This window comes from Euphorbia lathyris, chromosome 7 (genome assembly GCF_963576675.1).
Source record: "Euphorbia lathyris chromosome 7, ddEupLath1.1, whole genome shotgun sequence".
Classification (NCBI taxonomy): Eukaryota; Viridiplantae; Streptophyta; class Magnoliopsida; order Malpighiales; family Euphorbiaceae; genus Euphorbia; species Euphorbia lathyris.
The window spans coordinates 56,840,875-56,863,399 of NC_088916.1; the positions used below are offsets into that span (position 1 = coordinate 56,840,875).

Genomic DNA, 22,525 nt, shown 5'->3' on the forward strand with positions numbered 1-22,525 from the left:
GTGTGATTTTAATGATTTCCTAATATGTCAAATGGCATAATGTTTTAATTATATCATAATAAATGAAACCAATTAAAAATAAATTTGTAATAAATCATATCCACTTTTTAAATAGTTAAGTGATTTGTATGAAATTTTATATATATAAACATTTCTTAATATGATTATTTATTTTAGATCCTTACGGTAGATTTAAAAAATTAATCCTAAACTCTAAAAGATGAATTGTAGACCGTAATTAATGAACACTAGAATTTAAAATATAGGCCATAGTTTGACCGGCCGAATTTCTTTTAGGGTAAAGTTTAAATAAAATCTATGTGGTTTTACTAATTTTCAGATAAAGGACTGTGGTTTACTTTTTGTCAAAATAAGGATTGAAGTTTCAAATTTGGATTAATGCTATTAAAACCATTTTTAACGACATAAAAATGAAAATTTTCAAGAATTAAAGTTGTTCAATGTCATATTTTCTATGGAACTACATTTTCGATTTTCGAAAATCATATTTTTTGGAACTCTCTCTCTAAACATTAACTTTCTCTCTTTACCAAACATCATCTAAACAATCTCAAAATAAAAAAAGTTAGAAGAATTAAAATTGCTTAGAATATTAGTAGTTCTTAAAATATGTCATTTTTGAAGTCGTCAAAGGTGGTTTTAAATAGTATCAATCGAAAAAGTCCTTATTTTGTTAAAGTTAAAAACCCCAATCCTCGTTTTGACAAAAAGTAAACCATAATCTTTTATCTGAAAATTAGTGAAACCATAGGGTTTTATTTGAACTTTACCCTTTCTTTTATTATTGGGGTTCTCGTGAATGAATTTTAAATTATCGATTTTGGGTGATCACATGCTTAATTTCTTAATTTCATTTTCAAACTTTGTGGAACTATAAACACAAAAGCAATGGGAATTTGGATAATAAGGACAAATCGATAAAATTGTAATTATTAAATAATTATTAAACTTTCAGGATAAATCGTACAAATCTAAAACGACTTTCAAACAACTCTTTTAAAATTCATTTTTAGAGTATACAATTGTTTACTTAATTAGAAACTTTGAAAGTCGGAATTAATATAGTTCATGATTTATACCTAAATATTTTAAGCGTTTTGCCATTTTCATAAAAAAAAAAATTCAAAAATGAACCTTTTATTTCTGAAAGAATCGGCTAAATTTTGGCTAGTGCAAAATCATAAAATTATTAGTGACGAAAAATATTAAAATCATTTAATTTTTTGTGACGAAAAATGCAAAATCGTCATAAAAAAATATGCATTATTTCCATGAGTTCTTTGATAAAAAAAATATAAATTTTAATGTTTCCGACTCGTAATCATCCATTTCTGGGGTTCGGGTTGTCACACATCAATTATTTTCATAATTTCAATTATTGTTGTTCGGGTTTATGATTTTGGAGAGAGAATTTTTAGTTTTTGATCAAAATTAGGAGAATAGCAAAAAAGTCCAAATAGGGGTGGTAACTAGTAAAAAGGGAGCTGTGTTAAATGCCCTTATGGTTGCAGTCTATTGATTACTCACAAGTAATTTTAGAATCTGATGCCAAAATTGTAATTGATCCTATCCAATCCTCCAGATTTGATGTGAATGAGTTCGGGGATCTTGTTCATCAATGTCCGTCCATTTTACTTTCAAATGACTCCTTCAAAGAGTCTTTCGTTAAAAGGCAAGCTAACGAGATCGTTCATGTACAGACTTGGGATTCTCGTTCATACGCTTGTTCTCATGTTATTTCCTCATTATCTTGTTCATTGATTGATGTACTTAATTTTTTTTGCCTTTTTGTGACTCATTAATCCTGATTTCTTAAAAAAAAAGACTTTCCAAGTTTTTTTTATGAAATAAATAAATAGAATAGAAATATTTGAAATGAAAATCTGATGTCCCCATTTCGGTGTCCCTTTCCATGTTCATCTCACAAAAAATGGACCTTTTTAATTAAAATAATATATTTTATAAGAAGGGAGACATGCATGATTAAAAGGATCCACTTTTTGTGAGAGAGACATAGAAGGGGACACCGAAATTGGAACATCAGATTTTCTCCCCAATAACTATTCCTAGAGAATCTCTATTCCATCATTTGGTTCATTATTTTTCCATGGAATAGATATTCCAGAATTTGTTTTCTACAATTGGTGGAATAAGGATTTCTGAATTAAATCTAGAAATAACTATTCAATTACTCATATTTTCTTTGATTTCAAAACTAACCCTCTCATATTTATTGATAATTTATTTCACATTTTACGCAAGAAGGGATAAAAATACGAAAAATGGAAAAACTTGAAAACTAGTAAAAATGAGAAAATGTGAAAAATTATAAAATGTGAAAAACGCAAAAAAAAAAAAAAAAAAAGTGAACGGTTAAAACGTGAAAACAATCAAAATGTGAAAAACTTAAGAAAGGGAAACGTGAATAGATATGGTAAATAATTATATTAACTATTGTTTTTCGTTTTTCACATTATAACTGCTTTTTGTATTTTTCGCATTTTTTAATTTTATTGGTTTTCAAGTTTTTCCTTAAATAATATATATGAAATATTTGAATAATTTATGATAATAACTAAGATTTGAAAATAAATAAAAAATTACACTTGAGTGGTAAAAAGTTGTCTTTTGAACAACATTAGGTATTCCATATAATTTCATTCCATTAACCGAACATATAATTAATTATTTTTAAAGAATACATATTCTATTTCTTGGTAATACCTTTTTTATTCCATTTCTTGAACCAAACGACACCCACACCCTAGTACAGTTAAACCTCGATAAATGAATATTCGATAAAGTAATAACCTCGATTATATAATAAATTCTTCCGGTCCCGACTTGGGCCAATGGACTAAAGTAATAACCTCGCTAAATGCATTAAGTAATAAAAAATATTTAAATCCTTAAGGGCCCAATGAAAATATAAAGTAATAATTATTAAATTACATACAATATTATATATATACATGTACCAAAACCTTTTAATCAATCAATTAGAAGTCATTTTTTCTGAAAAAATGCATTTATAGTTGATAGTTTTTTCTTTCTACCTAAACCAAAATGAACACCATTCTTAACTTTTTGTAGTGCAAACACAAGTTCTGGTATATTTTGCTCATATTGTAACAAGTAGTTGTTTAAGGTGACCATTGCTTGAAAGACCTCTTTTGACGATACATTTGCGACAACACAACTATCACTCTGGCTCTGGATTATTTCCATCATCATTGTTCATTATTGACTGGATAATTTGTTCGTCTGTAAGCGATTCCATAACTGCATCATTCTCGTTAGGATAGTTCAAAAGGTGTTCGACATCCATCACATTTCTATAGCACAAATTAGAAATGACATCACTTAATCCTTGGATATCTTCATCTAATTGACCAACTTCTGGTTTAGGAACATTAGCATCTTCTGAACGAATCTTGCAATTATTTGATTGATTTGTAATTATGCTAATATGATAATTACAAATCAATCAAATAATATATTTCCTAAACAAGATAATTACATATCTAATGAATATTTATAGATAAATGAATAATTTATTAATTTATCGATAAATGAATAATTTATTCATTTATCGATAAATAAATAATTTCGCTTAATGAATATTTTTTCCGGTCCCAAGGATATGCATTTATAGAGGTTTTACTGTATATTAGGTAAAAGGGCATAGACCTTATAATTATAATTATATTTTTGTACAAATATAAATAAATAATAATTACTTTATAGGTTAGGCTATGCTTACTTTGTTTTTGATACCATTGAATGTTGATGAACTTTGACAAAGTAAGCTCATCCAATAGTAGAAAAAACAAAATAAAGCTTACTTTGTCAAAAACAAAGTAAGTATAGAAGACACTATTACTTATATTCCTCTTTAAAAAAAAATTATGTTATATTAATGATATTTTGCATGTATAATAAATTTTTATATTAAATTATCAATAAGTCATTTGCTAAAGAAATAAAAGTTTTTTTTTAGCTAAAGAAATAAAAGTTAATTGATTATGTTATAGTTGTATTTTTTTTATATAAATTGTATCAATATGTTAAATATTAAATAAATTAAAAAAAAAAAAATCGACCATTTCTGATGAATGAAATGTCAAAATTTCGTATGACCAGAGTCCAGAGTGGCGCTAACTTTTATACTAGAAAATAAAAAGGAAGAATGAAAGAAAAAGAGCGTAAATCCAAAAACAACAGCCGTAAAATGGCCAAGATTCCCGCCAAAGCAAAGTCGAAAACGTGGCAACTATTTAATTGCCACGTAATCATAAGACCCACTTAATGGAGAATTAATAAATATCCTCGTGTCACCAAAGAAAAAGAAAATAGATATTCTTGCTCTTATTCGCACCGTTTCGGCTTCTTGAAATCCCTTGGCTCTCGATCGATACGCGAAAAAATCAAATTGCTTCTCCCACAATCCCTTCATCCTTTTCCTTTTTATTTTTTATTTTTATTTTTCCTAATAATATTATTATCAAAGCCACGCAATATCAGATATCTCGCCTTCTTTCTGCTACAGCTCTCTCCTCCTCCACCAGCTGGAGCGGTAGCTGACGAAATAAAGATCACACGCTATTTTGATGTTTCGCTAGTTTAAGTTTATCTTTTTCGTTCTATTTTGGGACGATTTCTTTCTATACTGTCAAACAATTTGATCTTCATACTTTGAAGTCAACATGTCTGGAACATTGGATCGATTCGCCATACCTTGTAAGCGCCCATTCTTTTTATTTCAAAGCTTAATTCGTCGAATTTAGCTTTTTGCGTTTCTTTGTTGTCTGTCTTACTGGATTCTTGGGGTTATTAAATTGTCGGTTACTTGTGACTTCAATGATTCCTACTGTTTCAGGTTACCTGATAAAATTGGGATGATATTGTTATAGATATTGTATTCTTGTTAAACTTCCTTGTTTAATGTTAGTAAATTATGCGCCAAAACGATCTTGATTAATCTGGCTTTTCTTTTGCCGTTTTTGGCAATCCTAGATTTTAAATAGTACAGTATTTATGCTAATATTAGATTCTAAATTCAATATTCCGCCTCGAATTCAACATGGAAAAAATGATTTGGAATGATTCTGACGGCGTAATTGGTAATTGGTTTGCTACCATATTGTGCTCTCATTACATTGAATTCCTTACTCGCTTTTCTTACTACATTTTATTCTAGGGTCCGTTTTAAGTGTTTCTTTTTATTATGTAGGCTTTGAAGGTTATGCCCATGAAGAACGAAGGGAAAGGAAATCAGATTTTGATATCTCAGAGGAAGACAGGAAGACTAAGATTGGGAATTTAAAGAAAAAAGCCATGAAGGCATCGAAGAGAATTAGGCGTTCTCTACACAAGAGAAAAAGTAAAAGCAGCAGAATGGGAATCTCTGCAATCGAAGATGTTCGGGATGTGGAGGAGCTTCAAGTAGTGGATGCCTTTAGGCAGGCGCTCATTGGGGAAGACTTGCTTCCTTCCAAACACGATGATTATCACATGTTGCTGAGGTGCTCCATTTTTTTCCCTCTCAGCTTGCATATATGAATCCTTTTTGTCTCTTCATCTTTAGCATTTTTTAAGTTTTTTCTTACATCCATTTCATGCTTGTTTTTTTTTTTTTTTTTTTGAGAAGTATTTCATGCTTGCTTAAATCATTAGAAAGGCAATTATCTAGTCTGATTCGTACCTAATTGGACCCATCAAAGTTGCTTATTGCAACTCCTAAATGTAAAAATACATGCTCTTTCCATGTTCTATAGTCCCTTGGCATGTCTTTCATATGTTGGTTTCCTTGTTAAAGATTCTTGAGTCCTCAACTGGGCCTTTTTCCTTGTGTACTTTTATATAGGCAGTGCAAACACTCAACGGCTTATGTTAGCTTTATGCATAGTGGTTATGTCAGAACTAGGGTTCTGATGAGAATTTTCAAGAGTTAGAATTTAGAACAGAAAAGAGAAGAAGAGAGAGCCGAGAGAATAAAGTGAGAATAAGAATTAATTTGATATTTCTTCATTGATAGCTTGCCATACACAATGGCATGACCTTATATCTGCAAGGACAGCTGAGGTACAAAACAGCTGTAGAATGACAGCTGGCCTAACAAACTTAGCTACAGTCCAAAAGACAATGATAACAAAGGAAATAACCATAAGGAATTACATAAAGGAATGACAGTAAAAGTAAAATAGAAAAGTGAAATAGAATAACTGCAATAGCTATTAATAGAATAAGAACTGGTAATTATCATTTCTGGTCCCTCTTCTTTCTTGTGTATGTGACAGGTTATTATTATTATTATCATAGATGTGATATTACAAGGCAAAATTAGTTTTTTTGATGGTGTTCGCATAGGAGTTACTGCTTTATTTATTTATACATATTGCTATAGTCGAGTGTGCTTATGTCCAGCTTCAGCTTTACACTCAAGGACCCCTTTTTCAGGTTCTTAAAAGCAAGAAAATTTGACATTGAGAAAGCAAAGCAAATGTGGGCCAATATGATTCAGTGGAGGAAAGACTTTGGTGCTGACACAATTATGGAGGTAATGTAATCTATTTGCTTGAATCTAATGAATCTCTGTCCCCATCTCTGCATGTTGCCCGTTTGTCTTATCCTGGCTATGCCTAATTTTAGCAACTAGAATTATAGAATTTTACTTCAATTGCTTTTTCCAGGATTTTGAGTTCAGCGAGTTAAATGAAGTCAGAAAGTACTATCCCCAAGGTTACCATGGTGTGGATAAAGAGGGAAGGCCCATCTACATTGAAAGACTCGGGAAAGTGGAACCTGTTAAACTCATGCAGGTCACCACTATGGAAAGATATTTGAAATATCACATACAGGAATTTGAAAAGATTTTTGCAATTAAGTTCCCATCTTGCTCTATTGCTGCAAAAAGACACATAGATTCAAGTACAACTATTTTGGATGTGCAAGGCGTGGTATGTCCTTTTTTTATTTAATATATTGTTACTGCACTGTTTCCAATTTTGTTTGTGTGCATGTACTTAGATCCTCATCTCTTAATCAAAATGATTTTTATAATTAGGGTTTGAAAAACTTTACCAAGTCTGCACGAGAACTCATCATGCAGCTGCAAAAGATAGATGGTGACAACTACCCTGAGGTTGGTATTTGTGCTTCTAGATTCTCATGAGCTTTCTGAGAATTGTCCTCTTTTTTGGTTTCTTCTATTGGATACATAATCAAATTGTAGTGTTCTCATTACAACATCTGTAATGTCGAATGTTGCAGACTCTCTGCCGAATGTTTATAATAAATGCTGGTCCTGGTTTTAAGCTGCTCTGGAACTCTGTCAAATCTTTTCTGGATTCTCAAACAGTTAGCAAGATTCATGTCAGTAATGTTTTCTAATTTCCATCAAGTTGTCTACTATTTTCAGCTAATGAAAGAGAAAATTGTAGGATTTACTAATGTTACAATTGAATCTCAGGTTCTTGGCAACAAGTACCAGAACAAGTTGCTTGAAATAATAGATAGAAGGTATTAAAATATGACTTTGAGTTTTCTGTTTTTTCTTTTCCTTTTTTCCCCTTTGCAATTACTTCAACTGTCTAAACTTTTGAAATATCTCTGAACTTGTCTAGTGAGTTGCCTGAATTTCTGGGCGGTTCCTGTACTTGTGCTGATGAAGGTGGTTGTATGAGATCTGATAAGGGGCCATGGAAAGATGCAAACATTTTAAAGGTCGGTGATCTGAAATTATTTTTTCTTCTGTTTGTAGCTTTTCGACCATCTCGATTTCTTCTTCTATAGTGTTCTGCCTACATGACTGCCTGCCTTGATGCAGATGGTTCTCAATGGTGAAGCTCTATATTCCACACAAATATTAACAATTTCAGACACTGAAGGCAGGGTGAATGTTTCTGATAAACCATGTTATTCAGTGGTATTGTTCATCAGACTCTTGCACCACAATGATCAAGTCTTTAACAACATGAATTTTCACTCATTTTTTTTTTAACATGAGACTTCTTTCTTGCATGTCAGATAAAAACTAGTGATACATCTGCTGCAGAGTCGGGATCTGAAGTGGAAGATGTGGTGTCTCCTAAACCAACTAGGAGTTATTCGCTTCCGAGTTTGGCTCCTGTCTCTGAAGAAGTAAGTGTCCTTTTACTGGAAATCATGTAGATAGATGCTATAGGCAGCTTGCGGTTACTTTTGAAGGGCTCTCTATTATTTGTGATTTTGTAGAGCTAAGTTTCTCTTGCCAGATTGTGCTGCAGCTTTATTTTCTTCTACTTTGTGTATTATCATTTGAATAATGAATACTCATAACCTATTTTGTTATTTTGTTACTACATAAAAATGGGTAAATATGCTTATGGAAAAAAAATCTCAATATGACATGACACTGATATTCTTGTTTGTTTGTATTCTATGGATGAGTTTGTATGAAGAGTAAGTAGATATTTGCGAAATTGAGAAGACTGGAACTTGTTAGGTCAATAAAATATATACCAGCAATGAAGATTAAATATAAGTGGCACTGGCAATATACTGCTGAAGTGTTGATCTTATGTCTCTCTGAAATCAAACTCATTGGCAATATGATCGGATGTTCATGCAGGCTAGGGCGTTTGGTAGGGCAAGTGCTGCTGGATGCTTCTCAGAATATGATGAATATGTTCCCATGATTGACAAGACTGTGGATGGTGGATGTAACATACAAGCGTCTGTTCAAGATCAACATACTTCAAGAGGTTAAAAAGTCTTTTTTGTACTGCTGAAATTACACTTTGCATATACTGGTAGTAATTTACTGTCAGCTTTATTCTGTAGAGAAAATCTGCTTTCTGTTCAATCACAGAATTTTGATAGAAAATGTTTCATACTTTTCAACAAGGTGTGAATATCGTGAGCTTTGACTTAGTGGTAGTGGTTTTTTTAAGTTGTGGTGTTGTGAAAGCCAATTGGGGCTCTAATAAGTAAAGGAAAGAGTTACTAGCCTTAAGGTACAATGAAGCTAGGATGCTAGTGCTCTGTTCATTTTCGATTTCCTTGTGCACGATAAACTTTCATCATTATGTAGGGTGGATGTTATGGTATTAAAATTTGCTCTAACTTTGCTCTTCAAAGAGACCTCTAACTAGGTGGAGAATAATAATTAAAATTGTTAGTCTCTTGGCATTGCACTTTCTTGTGGGTTTCAATATTATCAGCTGTTATTACTATATGTTAATTCACTACAAGTCTACAATCGTATTGAGTTGTTTTGATGAAATTAACTGCAGGTACACCTCTGCCATTTGTGGAAAAGCCTCTTCAAGGAATCTTTGCTCGTGTTTGGGCGCTGTTTAGCGCATTACTTGTAGCATTCTTTGCTTTCATCCGTTCTTCAATTTGGTTGAGTAATGAAAACCCTGCCTCCAATTCTTCTCGTGACGCTTCTGATCCAACTTTTGTACCAATACTCAAGGAGTTCCATCCCCCTTGTCCTTCCCCAGAACTTACACAGGCAGACATTGCCTCATCTGTGTTGAAAAGGCTAGGTGATCTTGAACAGAAGGTTGAGATGCTGCATATGAAGCCTCTTCAGATGCCTTGTGAGAAAGAGGAGTTGCTAAATGCTGCTGTTTGTCGAGTTGATGCATTAGAAGCAGAGTTGATTACTACAAAAAAGGTGATTACTTCTCTATTTCATACCCTTCATTCATGCCTTCAATATGTGGTCTGAGATCACTGCTTATGCTTCTTCTCTTGCAGGCTTTGCATGAAGCTTTAATAAGACAAGAAGAGCTTCTTGCATATATGGATAGACAAAAGGAAGCCAGATATCAGGTGACTTAAAATCTTTTTTTTTTCCCCTCAATTCTGGGACAGATCACTGTTGAAAAGTTTGTCCTTATTAATCAATTCAAATTGTGTTTATGTCCATTGTAGGAAAAGAGATTTTGCTGGTGAAGAAGAGCTTTCTGTACAGGAGGAAACAGTACATAGACATTGAATCGGTGTCGGTATCTCAATAAAATGAATGATAATTCATGGCTCTCAAGATGTATATAAGTTTGAGAAGCTGATTTTTATGCTGAAACTCCCAACACGAGAACACCAGGAAAACTGCAATTACTGAACACAGGCAGAAACTACCACGAATTGCAGAGATATATTCTCTATCTCTGCTTTTTGTACAAGCACAATCAACTACAAAGAGTTGTTAATATGAAAAAGTTGAATGTTTGGGGTATATTTTTGTTGAAAACCATAGTACAATTTATAAATACATTCTGTATTTATGATCTTATATATGACATCATCAAATTATATTCAATAGCAGAAAAATGTTTTGTTTTGAGGAAACAAATATTTTGGTGCAGAAAGAGAAATGATTTTCCCAGTTAACTGTGAAAATGAATTGTACTTCATGTGGGGTTTTTTAACAACCGAATAAACAAGCAAAATCTAATCATTTTTCTAGTAAGATTCCGTTTAATCTAAATAGAATTCTAAACATGCCTTTACAATTATAGAGGGCGAGATCTAATCAAGCAAAATCTAAGCATTTTTTAACGGTAAACGTTGTTGTCGTGTGACCAAGAGGTCACGGGTTCGAGTCTTAGGAGTGGTCTCTTGCCAAAGAAATTGGTAGGGGAAGACTTGCTCCCAGTACACTCTTGTGGTGGGACCCCTCCTCGGACCCTCGCTCAGCGAGGACGTGTAGTGCACCGGGCTGCCCTTTTATGGTAGAAATCAGTTTGTATAATTTGGGGTGTACATTTGTCTCTTAAAGATAGTGAATTTTTACTTGCTTTGAAGGAACTTGATGAGGCCTTGAAGTGCAATTTGTGCATCTTTATAAATAGGCTATGCTCCTGAATCTTTAAATAGTTAGACTCAGGAGTAACCTGAACTTAAATAAGTTCGCCTGCAATTTCAGGAGAGTAACAGGGTTTAAAATTTATCTCAATAAAATGACAAGGTACTAGAACATCCTTAAACTTCATAGGCAGCGATGCTGCTGGACACAGCATCTGAGCGAGCTACGACAAAACGAAGGATTAGGATATTTTGGTAGGAAATTAAAATATTAATATGGATTAAATTGTATTTAATTCTATATTTATTATTTTAATTAATTAGGAAAATGATAGGATTTTTTATTAATCTTTTTTCAAAAAACAATTGATTCATAATTTTTTCTCTAAGAGAAAACCCTAACAACCCCCTTACATAGTGGAGCAAGGTGGCCGAATTCCTTAGAGGGATTTCAAGGTGCTATCATACAACTCATTCACCAGTGGATCTTTCGGGCAAGTGTGATAGTACTGAGTGTTCGCATTTCAACACTTCTATCTTAAATTAAAGATTCAATTGATCAAATTCAAGCCATTAAGAATTGTATGTTTTAAACTTGCTTTAATTACATGTTAGATCCTGAAGTTTTCTATGTTGAAATGCTTTCTGCATGTTTTAATCAGATATAGATTTCTCAACAGCCGTATTACAGACGACATATGTTGTTGTACAGAAGTCCCTGAGTAGATGCATGTAGGGTACGAACAACCCTAACTTAAGGAGCATACAAATTTTTTAAAGAACATTTCCATGCATGAAATTAGACCTGTTCATGAACCCGTTGGCCCGCCCAAGCCCGTCTTTTATGGGTTGGACTTGGACATGCATATTTAGCATTTAGCCCAGCCCGGCCCGGCCCGAGCCCGCAAAAGCCCGAACTTAAAATGGATTGGGCTTGGGATTTATTTCAAAACCCAAGTCTAGCCCGGCCCGTCCCGAGACATAAAATAATTCGATATAATTTAATTACATTTAGTATTTTATTTATATTTATAATTTTAGTTTTAATTATTCAATTTTCATGCCCTCACTCTATGAAATTACACATTCTTATCTACTAGTTTTAAAAATACAGTAGCTTTGTTTTCTTTGTACAGTAAGTAGATTGATGTTTTGTAAAACAAAATTACATGCCTGCAAACTCTTAGTTATAAATTATAGTTTATAAATATATGTTTGTTACATTTTATTTATTTATAATAATACTTTAATATGTGAATTTTATTATTTATAATAACAATTTAATTTTAAGTTATATTAAAAAACTTTTAATATAAATATATTAAGTGGATGGGTCGGGCCAGGCCGGGCTTGGAAATTAGTTTTTTTAGTCTAGCCCAGCCCGGCTCGAGCCCGATGTAAATATAGTGCGGGTTGGGCTGGGCTTGGACACAGTAATTATACATAAAACCCAATTAGGCTCGGCCCGAACCCGACCCGGCCCAGCCCATGAACAAGTCTACATGAAATATGTAGAACGTAAACAACGGGGTACAACTCTCGCACACATGACTCATATGCGGACGGCCTAACAATGTATGAAAATAGAGCTAAGGGAAATGTATGGAATATGTATACATCTCACATATGAGACTTAGATGTGAACGAATGATGTATGAAAATAGATCTAAAGAAATGTACGGAATGCATACAACTATCACATATAGGACTTATATGTCAACAACCTAATGACACATCAAAATAAACCAAGCAAAATAAACAGAATATGTACGAATCTTACATATGGGAATTATATATGAGCAGACTAACAACATATGAAAATACACCAAGGGGAATGTAAGGAATACATGCAACTCTCGAAGATGGGACTTATATGCAAACGGCCTAATCGGGTAAGATTCGTACATCAAGGGGACAAAATGTGTATGACTATGGAATATGGGAATTATGTATGAAAATAAAGGGAAATGTACGAAATATGCACAACTCCAGCATATGGGACTTATATACGGATGGCTTAAAAACGTATGGTAAAACACCGAGGGAAATGTACGAATTGTGTACGACCCTAAATATGAAAATGTTTGTATATGTGATACATGAGTGTTAGCACGCAGCATGCACACCATTCCAACCTTATATCTCCATTGATTGGTCAAAATACATCAACACTTTCCTAGGTAGGGATTTATTTATCATCAACATGGGCTGATAAACACGTCTCTCATGCAATAATGCAATACGTTTTGCGGACATAGGAGAAATAACTATGGATGGCTCATGAGTTTTCATACTAACCTGACTTGAGTTAACATCAAGGCTCCCATAGAAAAATATGAATCTCTCTTCCCACTCAAAGATCAAGCAACATGTAAACAGTACAAGGCTATGAGTGTTGTACACATATATACCCCAAACGACACAGAGGGAAAATACTTGAGTGCACATCGGGATTGATTGGGGTAAGTGAAATGTGTGAGTGTTATGCTGTGCAATAAAAGAAACCAAATAATGACATTAAGTATTCAAAATTAGATATTTTTGACGTGGTCCAATCATTTAAACATTAGTATATACCATTGTTCGCGAAGAGATGTATATACCATTGGGTTTCTAGACACAAAAATCTCAATTATTAACACAAAACTAAGACCTGTAAGCTAGCAACAAATGCACAGTTGTAGACAAAATTCCAGCTTAGGACAAAATTCCAGTTTTGTGAGTGAGAACAATCGAATGACGACACATGTTTCACAATTGATAGCTAGAAAACCAGTTTTGGAAGAAAAATGCTATTTTCGTGAAAGAGGTAGAAGATTTGAAGTAAAATGCGTCTATCATTGGAAATTTTACAAATATTCAGTCAAAGTTTTATGACCTTTTTTTTTGTAATTTTTTTTGTCCATATTCCTCTTTAATTTTGTTTGCATCCTCTACTAGCAGCATGCATTTTATGGCTTTAAAATCTTCATTTCTTGTTTTTGGTGATTACAATGCAATGCAATGCATCTTGTATTTTAATTATCATATCCTTTGTTGTTGGTATATGACAATTAAGTCTTTTAATGGTAGTAATTTGCTTTATTATTTTATTTGTCTATTCATATATGTAAATTAAATCTAATGTATCTTTCAGCATATTCTTATACGGTTAATAACATGTCTGATACGCACCTATACATTAATCCGCTTATAATAAATGTCTAACTAGTTTTGTAAATGTTAATTTAAAATTATAAGGAAATTGGTTTACAATCTACTAGTTTTGCAAATTTTAATTTTATTTTAAAAAAATTACATGTTACCAAAGTTATATTCAAATTTTTGACAGGTTACCAAAATTATATATGCGACCGATATAAATTGAATATGGTTTTCATCAAGCCACTGTTATTGAAGTTGTAAAAATCAAAATATTAGGACATGTAAACAATATTGACATTCATACGGATTATTAGATATATTGATATTCATGGATATAAGGTTTGTAATATAATTTTATTGAATTTATTACTTTGCTTTTTCAATCTCTCTATATTATTAAAAATATTGATAAAATGTGGTATATTGCATGTCCTAAAATTAAAATTTACTAAAATCAGGATAATATATGATATAAGAAATGCATTTTTTTATAGGATATAAGAAATGCAGTTACTCTTTTTAAAAAAAGTGCAGTTACTTTGATTACGTTTTTCTCAAGTAAAAATATTGTATTTATAATAAACTTAGTTTTTTTATAAAAAAAATAAAAAATTGATCTTTATAAATTATTAAGTACAAAATAAAGTTATAGTCGATGATGATCCAACTAATTAGCTCTATTTTTTTGGGTAGGAAAATGAAAGTAAAAACAAACAAACAAAAAATTAACCCGGGATCAGCCTTGGGAAGCTAACCCCCACCACATCCTCCAAAAGGATCGAGGAAAGAAAAGCCGGAGGAGAAGAGTAAGTAGTGACTCCCCAACTTCCTTCATGACCAGCAGCCGCCAGACGATCCGCCACCCTGTTTTGCTCCCTAAAGATATGGCAGAAAGAGATAGAAACAAAGGAATGACAGAGCCTCATGATACCTTTAATCAGATTCTTACTATTCAAACCAATAGCTTTATTATTGGAGATTAACCTGATAGCTTCCTGATTGTCAGATTCAACAATCAGATTATCTACCCCCAAACTCTTGGCCAGGGTGAGGCTAGAATAAATACCCCACAACTCAGCCAAAAAGGAAGAACCTATGCCAAGATTATGCGAGAACCCAGAAATCCAAGCACCCCCCATCATCTCTCAAGACTCCACCTGCAGCAATATTACCATTGGCTAAACAAGAGCCATCAGTATTAAGCTTCATCATACCTTCACTAGGTCTTCTCCAGCAAAGAAGGTGAATAGCCTTTCTTTGAATATAATTATCAAGGGAGTCTTCCTTGAAACTATTAATAATATGATAAATCTTTTTAGCAAAAAAATCAACCAAGTTAGGGATATTAATAGTATCAGCCCCAAAAATCTCCTTATTCCTCCAATCCCAGATTTGGTGACAGACAACAGAAAAGAAGATTTCACCATGCTCCAGATTAGTTAGCAACTTCCCACTCACCCCATCATCAAACCACTCAAGATTGGAATGAGAAAAGAACATATCAATCATATGACTAGGGAGAATTTTCCTCCAAATAGCTTTACTTCTATCACAATCCCTAAGAGCATGACAAATGGTTTCTTCATGCCCTCTACATCTGCTACAATCTCCAAACTCCACCAGATGGCGCATTTTTCTATCTGAATTAGTAAGCAGTCTGTTTTTAACCCCAAGCCACAAGAAACTTCTAATTCTATAGGGCACTTTCATAGACCATAACAACTTCCAAATATCTGAATGAGGCTCTTCATCACTGTTGCTAAAAGTCTCAAAGGCAGACTTACAAGTATAAGCACCATTATTGGTAGAAGCCCAACAATAATTATCCCTATCCTCTTCCATGCTACTAATATTCACTCCTCTAATTCTAAGGAGAGTATCCAAGCTAAAGAAAGCCTCAAATTTTGACCAAATCCAATCACCTTCAGAATCCACAACATCAGCAATCTTCCAGCTGCGAAAATTAACAGGGGGAAGGGAGCTACAAACCTCTAACAGAGACTTGTCACCAATCCACTTGTCATATCAGAAACTGATAGTCTGACCATTACCCACATCCCAACCAATCCCAGAATAAAATTCTGAAAAAATAGAACTAAGGCATTTCCAGAGAAAGGAACAATTAACAACTCTTTCTTTAGGTCCTCCAAAAATCTTATCTTTTCTATACTTACCACAAAGTAAGCGAACCCAAAGCGCTGAAGGATTCTGCCACATTCTCCAAAGAAGCTTCATCAATAAAACTTTGTTATTATCTTTAGCTTGTCTAATCCCCAGACCCCCTCTATCTCTAGGCTTACAAACCTCCTTCCAAGGAACAAGATGGATCTTCTTACTATCTCCTGAATTCCCCCAAAGAAAACGGCGATTAATTTTATCCAGATCATTGAGGACCGGCTCCGGTAATCTACAAGCTTGCATAATATGGTTAGGAACCGCACAATTGACTGACTGAATAAGAGTAAGACGCCCCGCAAGAGACAAAGTTTTAGCTTTCCAATTAGCACATTTGCTAGAAGTTTTATCCAGAATCTCTTTAAAAGAAGCTTTAGAGACTCTATCACTATGGAGGGGAACCCCAATATAATTACCAAAAGAGTTGGTTAAAGGAATACCCGAAATATCACTCAACTTCTTGCACATTCTTATACTCATATTCTTAGAACAAAGCATTCTGGACTTCTGAATATTAAGTTTTTGACCAGAAGCCTCACAAAAACAATTAATGATTTTCATAATCTCCCCCATTTGATCCTCATTCCCTTCTACAAAGATCACAACATCATCAGCAAAGAATAAGTGAGTAATAGCAGGACAAAATCTATTAATAGACACTGGATGAAAAGTCCCATTATCAATTGCCTCCTGGATAAGGTAGCTCTATTAATTATATTTAGTCTTGCTGGTAATTATCTTAGTGGAACACTAGACAACAGTTTAGTTTCTAAATTACTAGGTTGCAATGAAAGAAAAATCAAATTTAGGTTAACGAATACATTGATAATCAATCAAATATATATCTTTTAGACTCCTATAAAGTTTTTAATACGTTTTTTCAACTTGCAAAAAAAAAAAAAAAAAACTTAGATGTCCTACTAACTTTATTATCTTCATGAACACTAAATGTGCAAAAAACACTAGAATTCAAATGATAGTTTTACAACCTCAAACTCAACTAAAAAGACAAAGCCTATCAACAATAAATAAATAAATCTACTATGCTAGCACAATTTTTTTTATATAGAAGAAGAGAGAGAGTCAATTTTTTTTTCCAAAAATACCCCCTACGACGTCACTCTTTCAATAGTGTTAAATCATTTGCCTTGATTCTGCTAACGGCGCGAACCACGTGGATTGTTTTGGAAAAAACAACAAAGGTACCGATATGCGAAAAACTTGAAACCACAAGTTTTTATTTTTTTTTAAATTATCCTTTTTTATTTCTTAATCCCGCTTTTCTCACTTTTATTTCTTCCAAAGTTTAAGGTAAAATATCCCGCTTTTCTCACTTTGATCGTCATAAAATTCAAGCTGGTGCATTCTATAAGAAGATATTATTTTAATTCTTTATGTTTTTCTTTTAAAAAAATGATGTTCTTTAATTTGTTATATTTCCTTGAATGAATAAAGTTTCATGTTATTACGTTATTAGTCATTAGTTTATTTATAATATTATTTTAAAGTTACAATTTTCATAATTTAAATATCTTGATTTATTTTTATTTTTTCTCGAAGCTAAGCAGAGGTATTTCCTAGAATAGAATTTAAGTTGAAAGCCAAAATTAGCAGTATTTCTGATTGCAATTGAAAATATTGAATTACCAATTGTGTCCTCATGTCTCAAAATAATCACTTTCTAACCTATCCTGCAAACTACGTTATTTTACAAAAAGAAAAAAAAAAGTAGCCAAAATCATCACTTCTGAGTTAGTAAATAAAGAAAGTATCTTAAAACATTTTATTTTAAGATTAAACTCTCATTTGATCCATGTGGTATCCAAAATTTTATCATTTACCCCATTTGGTATTAATTGATAACATTTGTCCATTAGAGTATTCTCATATGTGACATTTAACCTATTTTGGATCGAAAGCTGACCGATTTGTTAATTTCTTTGCCACGTGATATAATTTTTGACATTTGACATGTAAATATCATAATTTTTTATTTTTTTTATATAAACTTAATTGTGGATAAATAAAATAACTTATTTATCTACATATTAAATCTATATGGTAAAAAAATTAAATTAATTGGCACATGTATATGTCACGTGTCAAAAATTATATATGTGACAAGAGATTTAACAAATCCGTTAGTTTTTTTTATCCAAAAAGTGTTGAATGTCATCTATGAGAATAGACCGAGGGACAAATGAAACTATACTATAGGAGACAAATGACCAAATTTTGGATAACATGACAGTAAAATATGAGTTTAATCATTTTCTTTACTCTTTTGTAACTTTCCTGCTCTCTAGCCATTCTTCGTTACAAAAAGTATTAAGTGCTTTTACAATTTCTTTTTGTCAAATCTTTTACCAAATCTACTAATATTACTTACTTATCATTATAAAGAATTAAAAATAGGATAAATATTTTATGTATTGAAAATATCAATGTAACTCAATTTTTAATTGAATCAAGGGTTAAAATGCTTTGAACAGAGAAAGAGCCATTAGGAGACCAAGCCTAACAAATGTTGTCGTGATTGTCGATGTTATCATCAATAAAAATGCTGCTGAGTTTTGTTGGTGATATCCTCCACGAAATAGCCTTCTAATAAATCACATCCCCAACTGTTCGGACTCTAGTAGAAGGTGACCAAATTGAATTTCTCCACCAAAGGGAAGACAAAATTGATAACATAGAAGATAGGTTGGTCGAGTAGCCAATGATCTGTCCAGAATAAAATATCTTGGTCGTTACCAATTTTATATCCCATATCAGCAACCATTACTAACTTTGGTTTAATAATTCCTCTCCATATGTTTGAAGTTGAATGTTTTTTCTCGATAGAGTTAATGGAAGATGTAGTACGAAAATACTTTACACGGAGAATTCTACTCCATAATTGATCGATTTCTTTGAAACATCTCCAATCCAATTTGGCCAAAAACACTACATTTATCTTTCTGAGGTTAAGTGCCCCATAAACCGCCTTGATATTTAGGCTTAATCACTGTTTTCCAATCAAGGAGGCTTTTCTTAGGAGAATTCCCATTACTCTTCCACAAAAATCTATTAGATATTTTTTCAATCTCAATGATAGTACCTGCTGGCAAGGGCAAGGTTTGCATGGAGTGAAAAAGGATACTTTTAAGGACAAATTTCACCAAAGTGGAACGTCGAGCAAAGTTTAGGGTTTTAGCTTTCCACCCAGACAAACGCACATTCAACCTATCTAAGATATGTTGGAAGGAATCTTTAGTCATCCATCCATGAATAGCGAACATGTCAACATACATCCCTTGATCGAGTGTAATAGGAATGTTAATGAGAAGACTAATGTCTTTAGCTTGGAAGATTTACCAAAATTTACTCTTTGACCCGTGTTCCAGCAAAAAACATCAAGGTGATCCTTAATAACTAACATCATCTCTGGAGATGCCTCTGCAAGTAAAACCAAGTCATCAACAAAGAAAAGATGTGAGAGGGCATGCCTCTTTGAGAGATCTGGATCATTTTCCATCTTCCTTTCTTAACTGCAAGATTGATAAGATTAGATAATCTTTCAATACAAAGCATAAAAATGTAAGGCGACAAAGAATCAACCTGACGGATACTACGTGAAGGACAAAATTGATTCAGTTTCTTCCCATTCCAAAGAACCGAAAGATTGGGAGTTTTGACATATTCCATATTTCTCACCCAAACCAAGGTGAAACCTGCAACTACCAGAGTATACTCAATAAAATCCCAATTGAGTCTGTCATAGGCTTTTTCAAGATCAGTTTTGATTACCATCTGACCCTTGCCATAATGCGTTCTATTCATAGAATGAATCACTTCTTGAAAAATGACAATGCTATCTGAAATTTAGCAATCGGGGATGACATTACTCTGCGTAACGGAAATAATATAAGCCAAAATAAGTTTCACCCTATTAGCAAGAGTTTTTCTTATGATTTTGTAAGCAACATTACAAAGACCAATGAGTCTAAGATGTTTCATATTTTTAGGATCTTAAACTTTGGGAATGAGGCAAATGAGAGTGTCATTAAGCTTGTGTGGAAGCTTTCCACAATTCCAAAAATTAATGAACTTATTGTATGTGGAAATACTAATAATAGACCATTAACTTTGGTAGAAACCAACATTAAAACCATGAGGACCAACATCGTTTGAGGGGCACATGTTGAAGAGAGACATTCGAATGTCATCCATCAAAAAATCTGAACGTAGCAGCTTGGTATTTCCTTTCACCAGAATAAGAAAATTATGAAAATGAGAAGGGACAACAATGTCATCATCATAGTATATTTTACTGAAATCTTTTTTAGCCATACATGCAAGTTTATTCTCATCTTTAGTCCATGTGACCTCCTCATCGTAAAGACCTCTAATACGATTCATGTTCCATCTAATCATAGTTGAGAGATGATTTTTTTTTTGTATTACAATCCCCTAATGGGATCCATTCTTTTGTGGATTTTTTATGCCAATGAATCTCTTCTTGGTGGAGAACTAAATCTAATTTTTCCTTAAGTTCCTTTTCCAACTTCAAAGGCTAGAATTGAATCTATTAGCAAGATTGGTTTGAGCCAAAAGTCTACACTTTCTTCTAAAAATGTTCCCGAAAACTTTTGAATTGAACTATGATAAAGAGTTAGTGATTTTGCATGAATTCTCCCAAAAAGATAGGTTATTATCCCAATTTCACTGTATGATATTCGTAAAATTTGGATGGGATACCCAAGAGAGTTTAGATTGAGAGGATTTAGAGGTACTTACATTAATATCGGCCTTTAAATTAACCATTATGGGACAATGATCCGAATTATGTCTGAGGAGATGAGTGATAAAGGCTCTATAAAAAATAGGCCTCCATTCGACATTCTATAGTCCTCGATCTAATCTGGCCGATGTATACAAGTTTTCAGTATTGCCTCTAGACCAAGTATAACAAGCACAACTAAAACCAAAATCAAGAAGACCTTCCTTAGAAACCCATTCTGCAAACAAGCCGCTTCACTGGATAGTAAAGTGGGCCTTATTGCTGACCTTTGATGCATTTAGAACTGCATTGAAGTCACCAGCTATTAGCCAAGGAGCGGTCAGATCAAACCTCTCACTTGAAAGTGAATTCCAATGGGTTTTTCGAAGGCTGGAAGTATCCATCTAATTGATGTACCCTTTTTGCATCCAAAGGTCAACCGCTTCTGGTAACATAATCTCACCATCTTCATTAGAAATTGCTCCACATTAGAATGTTTTCCATCCAATCGAGAAGAGGGATGAAAGATATTGGAAACCTGGGATTCGAACGATACATTATTTGGGGACAAATTGGAAATGATGCGTGAAATTTCGACTACATCCTTGCTTCCCATGTCCATTGTATGTTTTGTTGCCGCCGCTGCTTGGTTTAGGCCAAAAATTCTAATCGAGGAAGAAGGATTTGTAGGAGGATTAGAAGTCCTAATTTTGTTTAAAACGGTCCCACTTGTTTCCTTAGTTAAACAAACGTGTTTCTTTTGGATATATGGTCTCTGAGTTTGGACATTGGACATTTTACCTTTAGTAAGAGTAGGGCCTTCTCCACTTATAGCTCTTATACCTTCGCTATGGGCCCTGGTTACATGACCAAAATCCACACTTTTACTCTTAAATATCATATCACTGAATCATCTTTAATTGACTCTAAATTTAAGCCATTAAATGTTGACCCATTCTCTTTGAAATTTAAATCCTCCTTTTGTTGACCGTCATTACTAGACATGTCCATGGACCGGGTTAGGCTAGGCTCGAGCTGGGCTTATCGGGTTTTTAGGTAAAAATGCTCAGTCCAAGCCCAGCCCAGCCCACTATTAATTTAGACGGGTTCGGGCTCGGGCTTCAAAATCAAATACCAAGTCCAACTCATATAAACTCATCTAAATATATATATAAAATTGTTAATTATAAAAAATAAATATTATACTTAAAAATAAATTTCCAATATATAAATATATACATTTATTAATTAATATTAATAGGCAGGCTGGGCTGGGTCGGTCCGTGTTATTTTTATTAATCCCAAACCCACCCAAAAAATAGGCGGGCTTTAGCAGGCCTGAGCCGGGCTAGGCCTATGAAATTTTTTTATCGTCTAAGCCTGATCCAAGGGACACGGGCCTGGTCGGGTACCCAAGCTCGTGACAGTTCTAGTTATTACTCCTTGAATTGCTCCTTGAATTATGCTCGTTTCCAAACCTTTACTCTTAAATATCACTGAATCACCTCCAATTGACTCCAAATGCAAGGCATTAAATCTTGACTCACTGTCTTTGAAATTTAAATCCTCATTCTATTGACTGTTATTACTCCTTGAATTATGCTTGTTTCTAAAATTATTCCCGCT

General features: G+C 33.1%; 1 protein-coding gene across 1 annotated transcript; it reads left to right on the forward strand.

The window, feature by feature from the left end:
• The first annotated feature begins 4,438 nt into the window (after nucleotides 1-4,438).
• Nucleotides 4,439-10,333, forward strand: LOC136235757 (phosphatidylinositol/phosphatidylcholine transfer protein SFH8-like). The gene is made up of 14 exons (XM_066025750.1): nucleotides 4,439-4,761; nucleotides 5,255-5,546; nucleotides 6,481-6,580; nucleotides 6,714-6,980; nucleotides 7,088-7,165; nucleotides 7,294-7,395; nucleotides 7,493-7,542; nucleotides 7,647-7,746; nucleotides 7,850-7,948; nucleotides 8,050-8,163; nucleotides 8,633-8,765; nucleotides 9,297-9,685; nucleotides 9,769-9,843; nucleotides 9,946-10,333. Exons 1-14 carry the CDS (start codon nucleotides 4,728-4,730, stop codon nucleotides 9,964-9,966), a joined length of 1,854 nt encoding a protein of 617 aa, XP_065881822.1. The 5' UTR covers nucleotides 4,439-4,727; the 3' UTR covers nucleotides 9,967-10,333.
• Nucleotides 10,334-22,525: the final 12,192 nt, after the last annotated feature.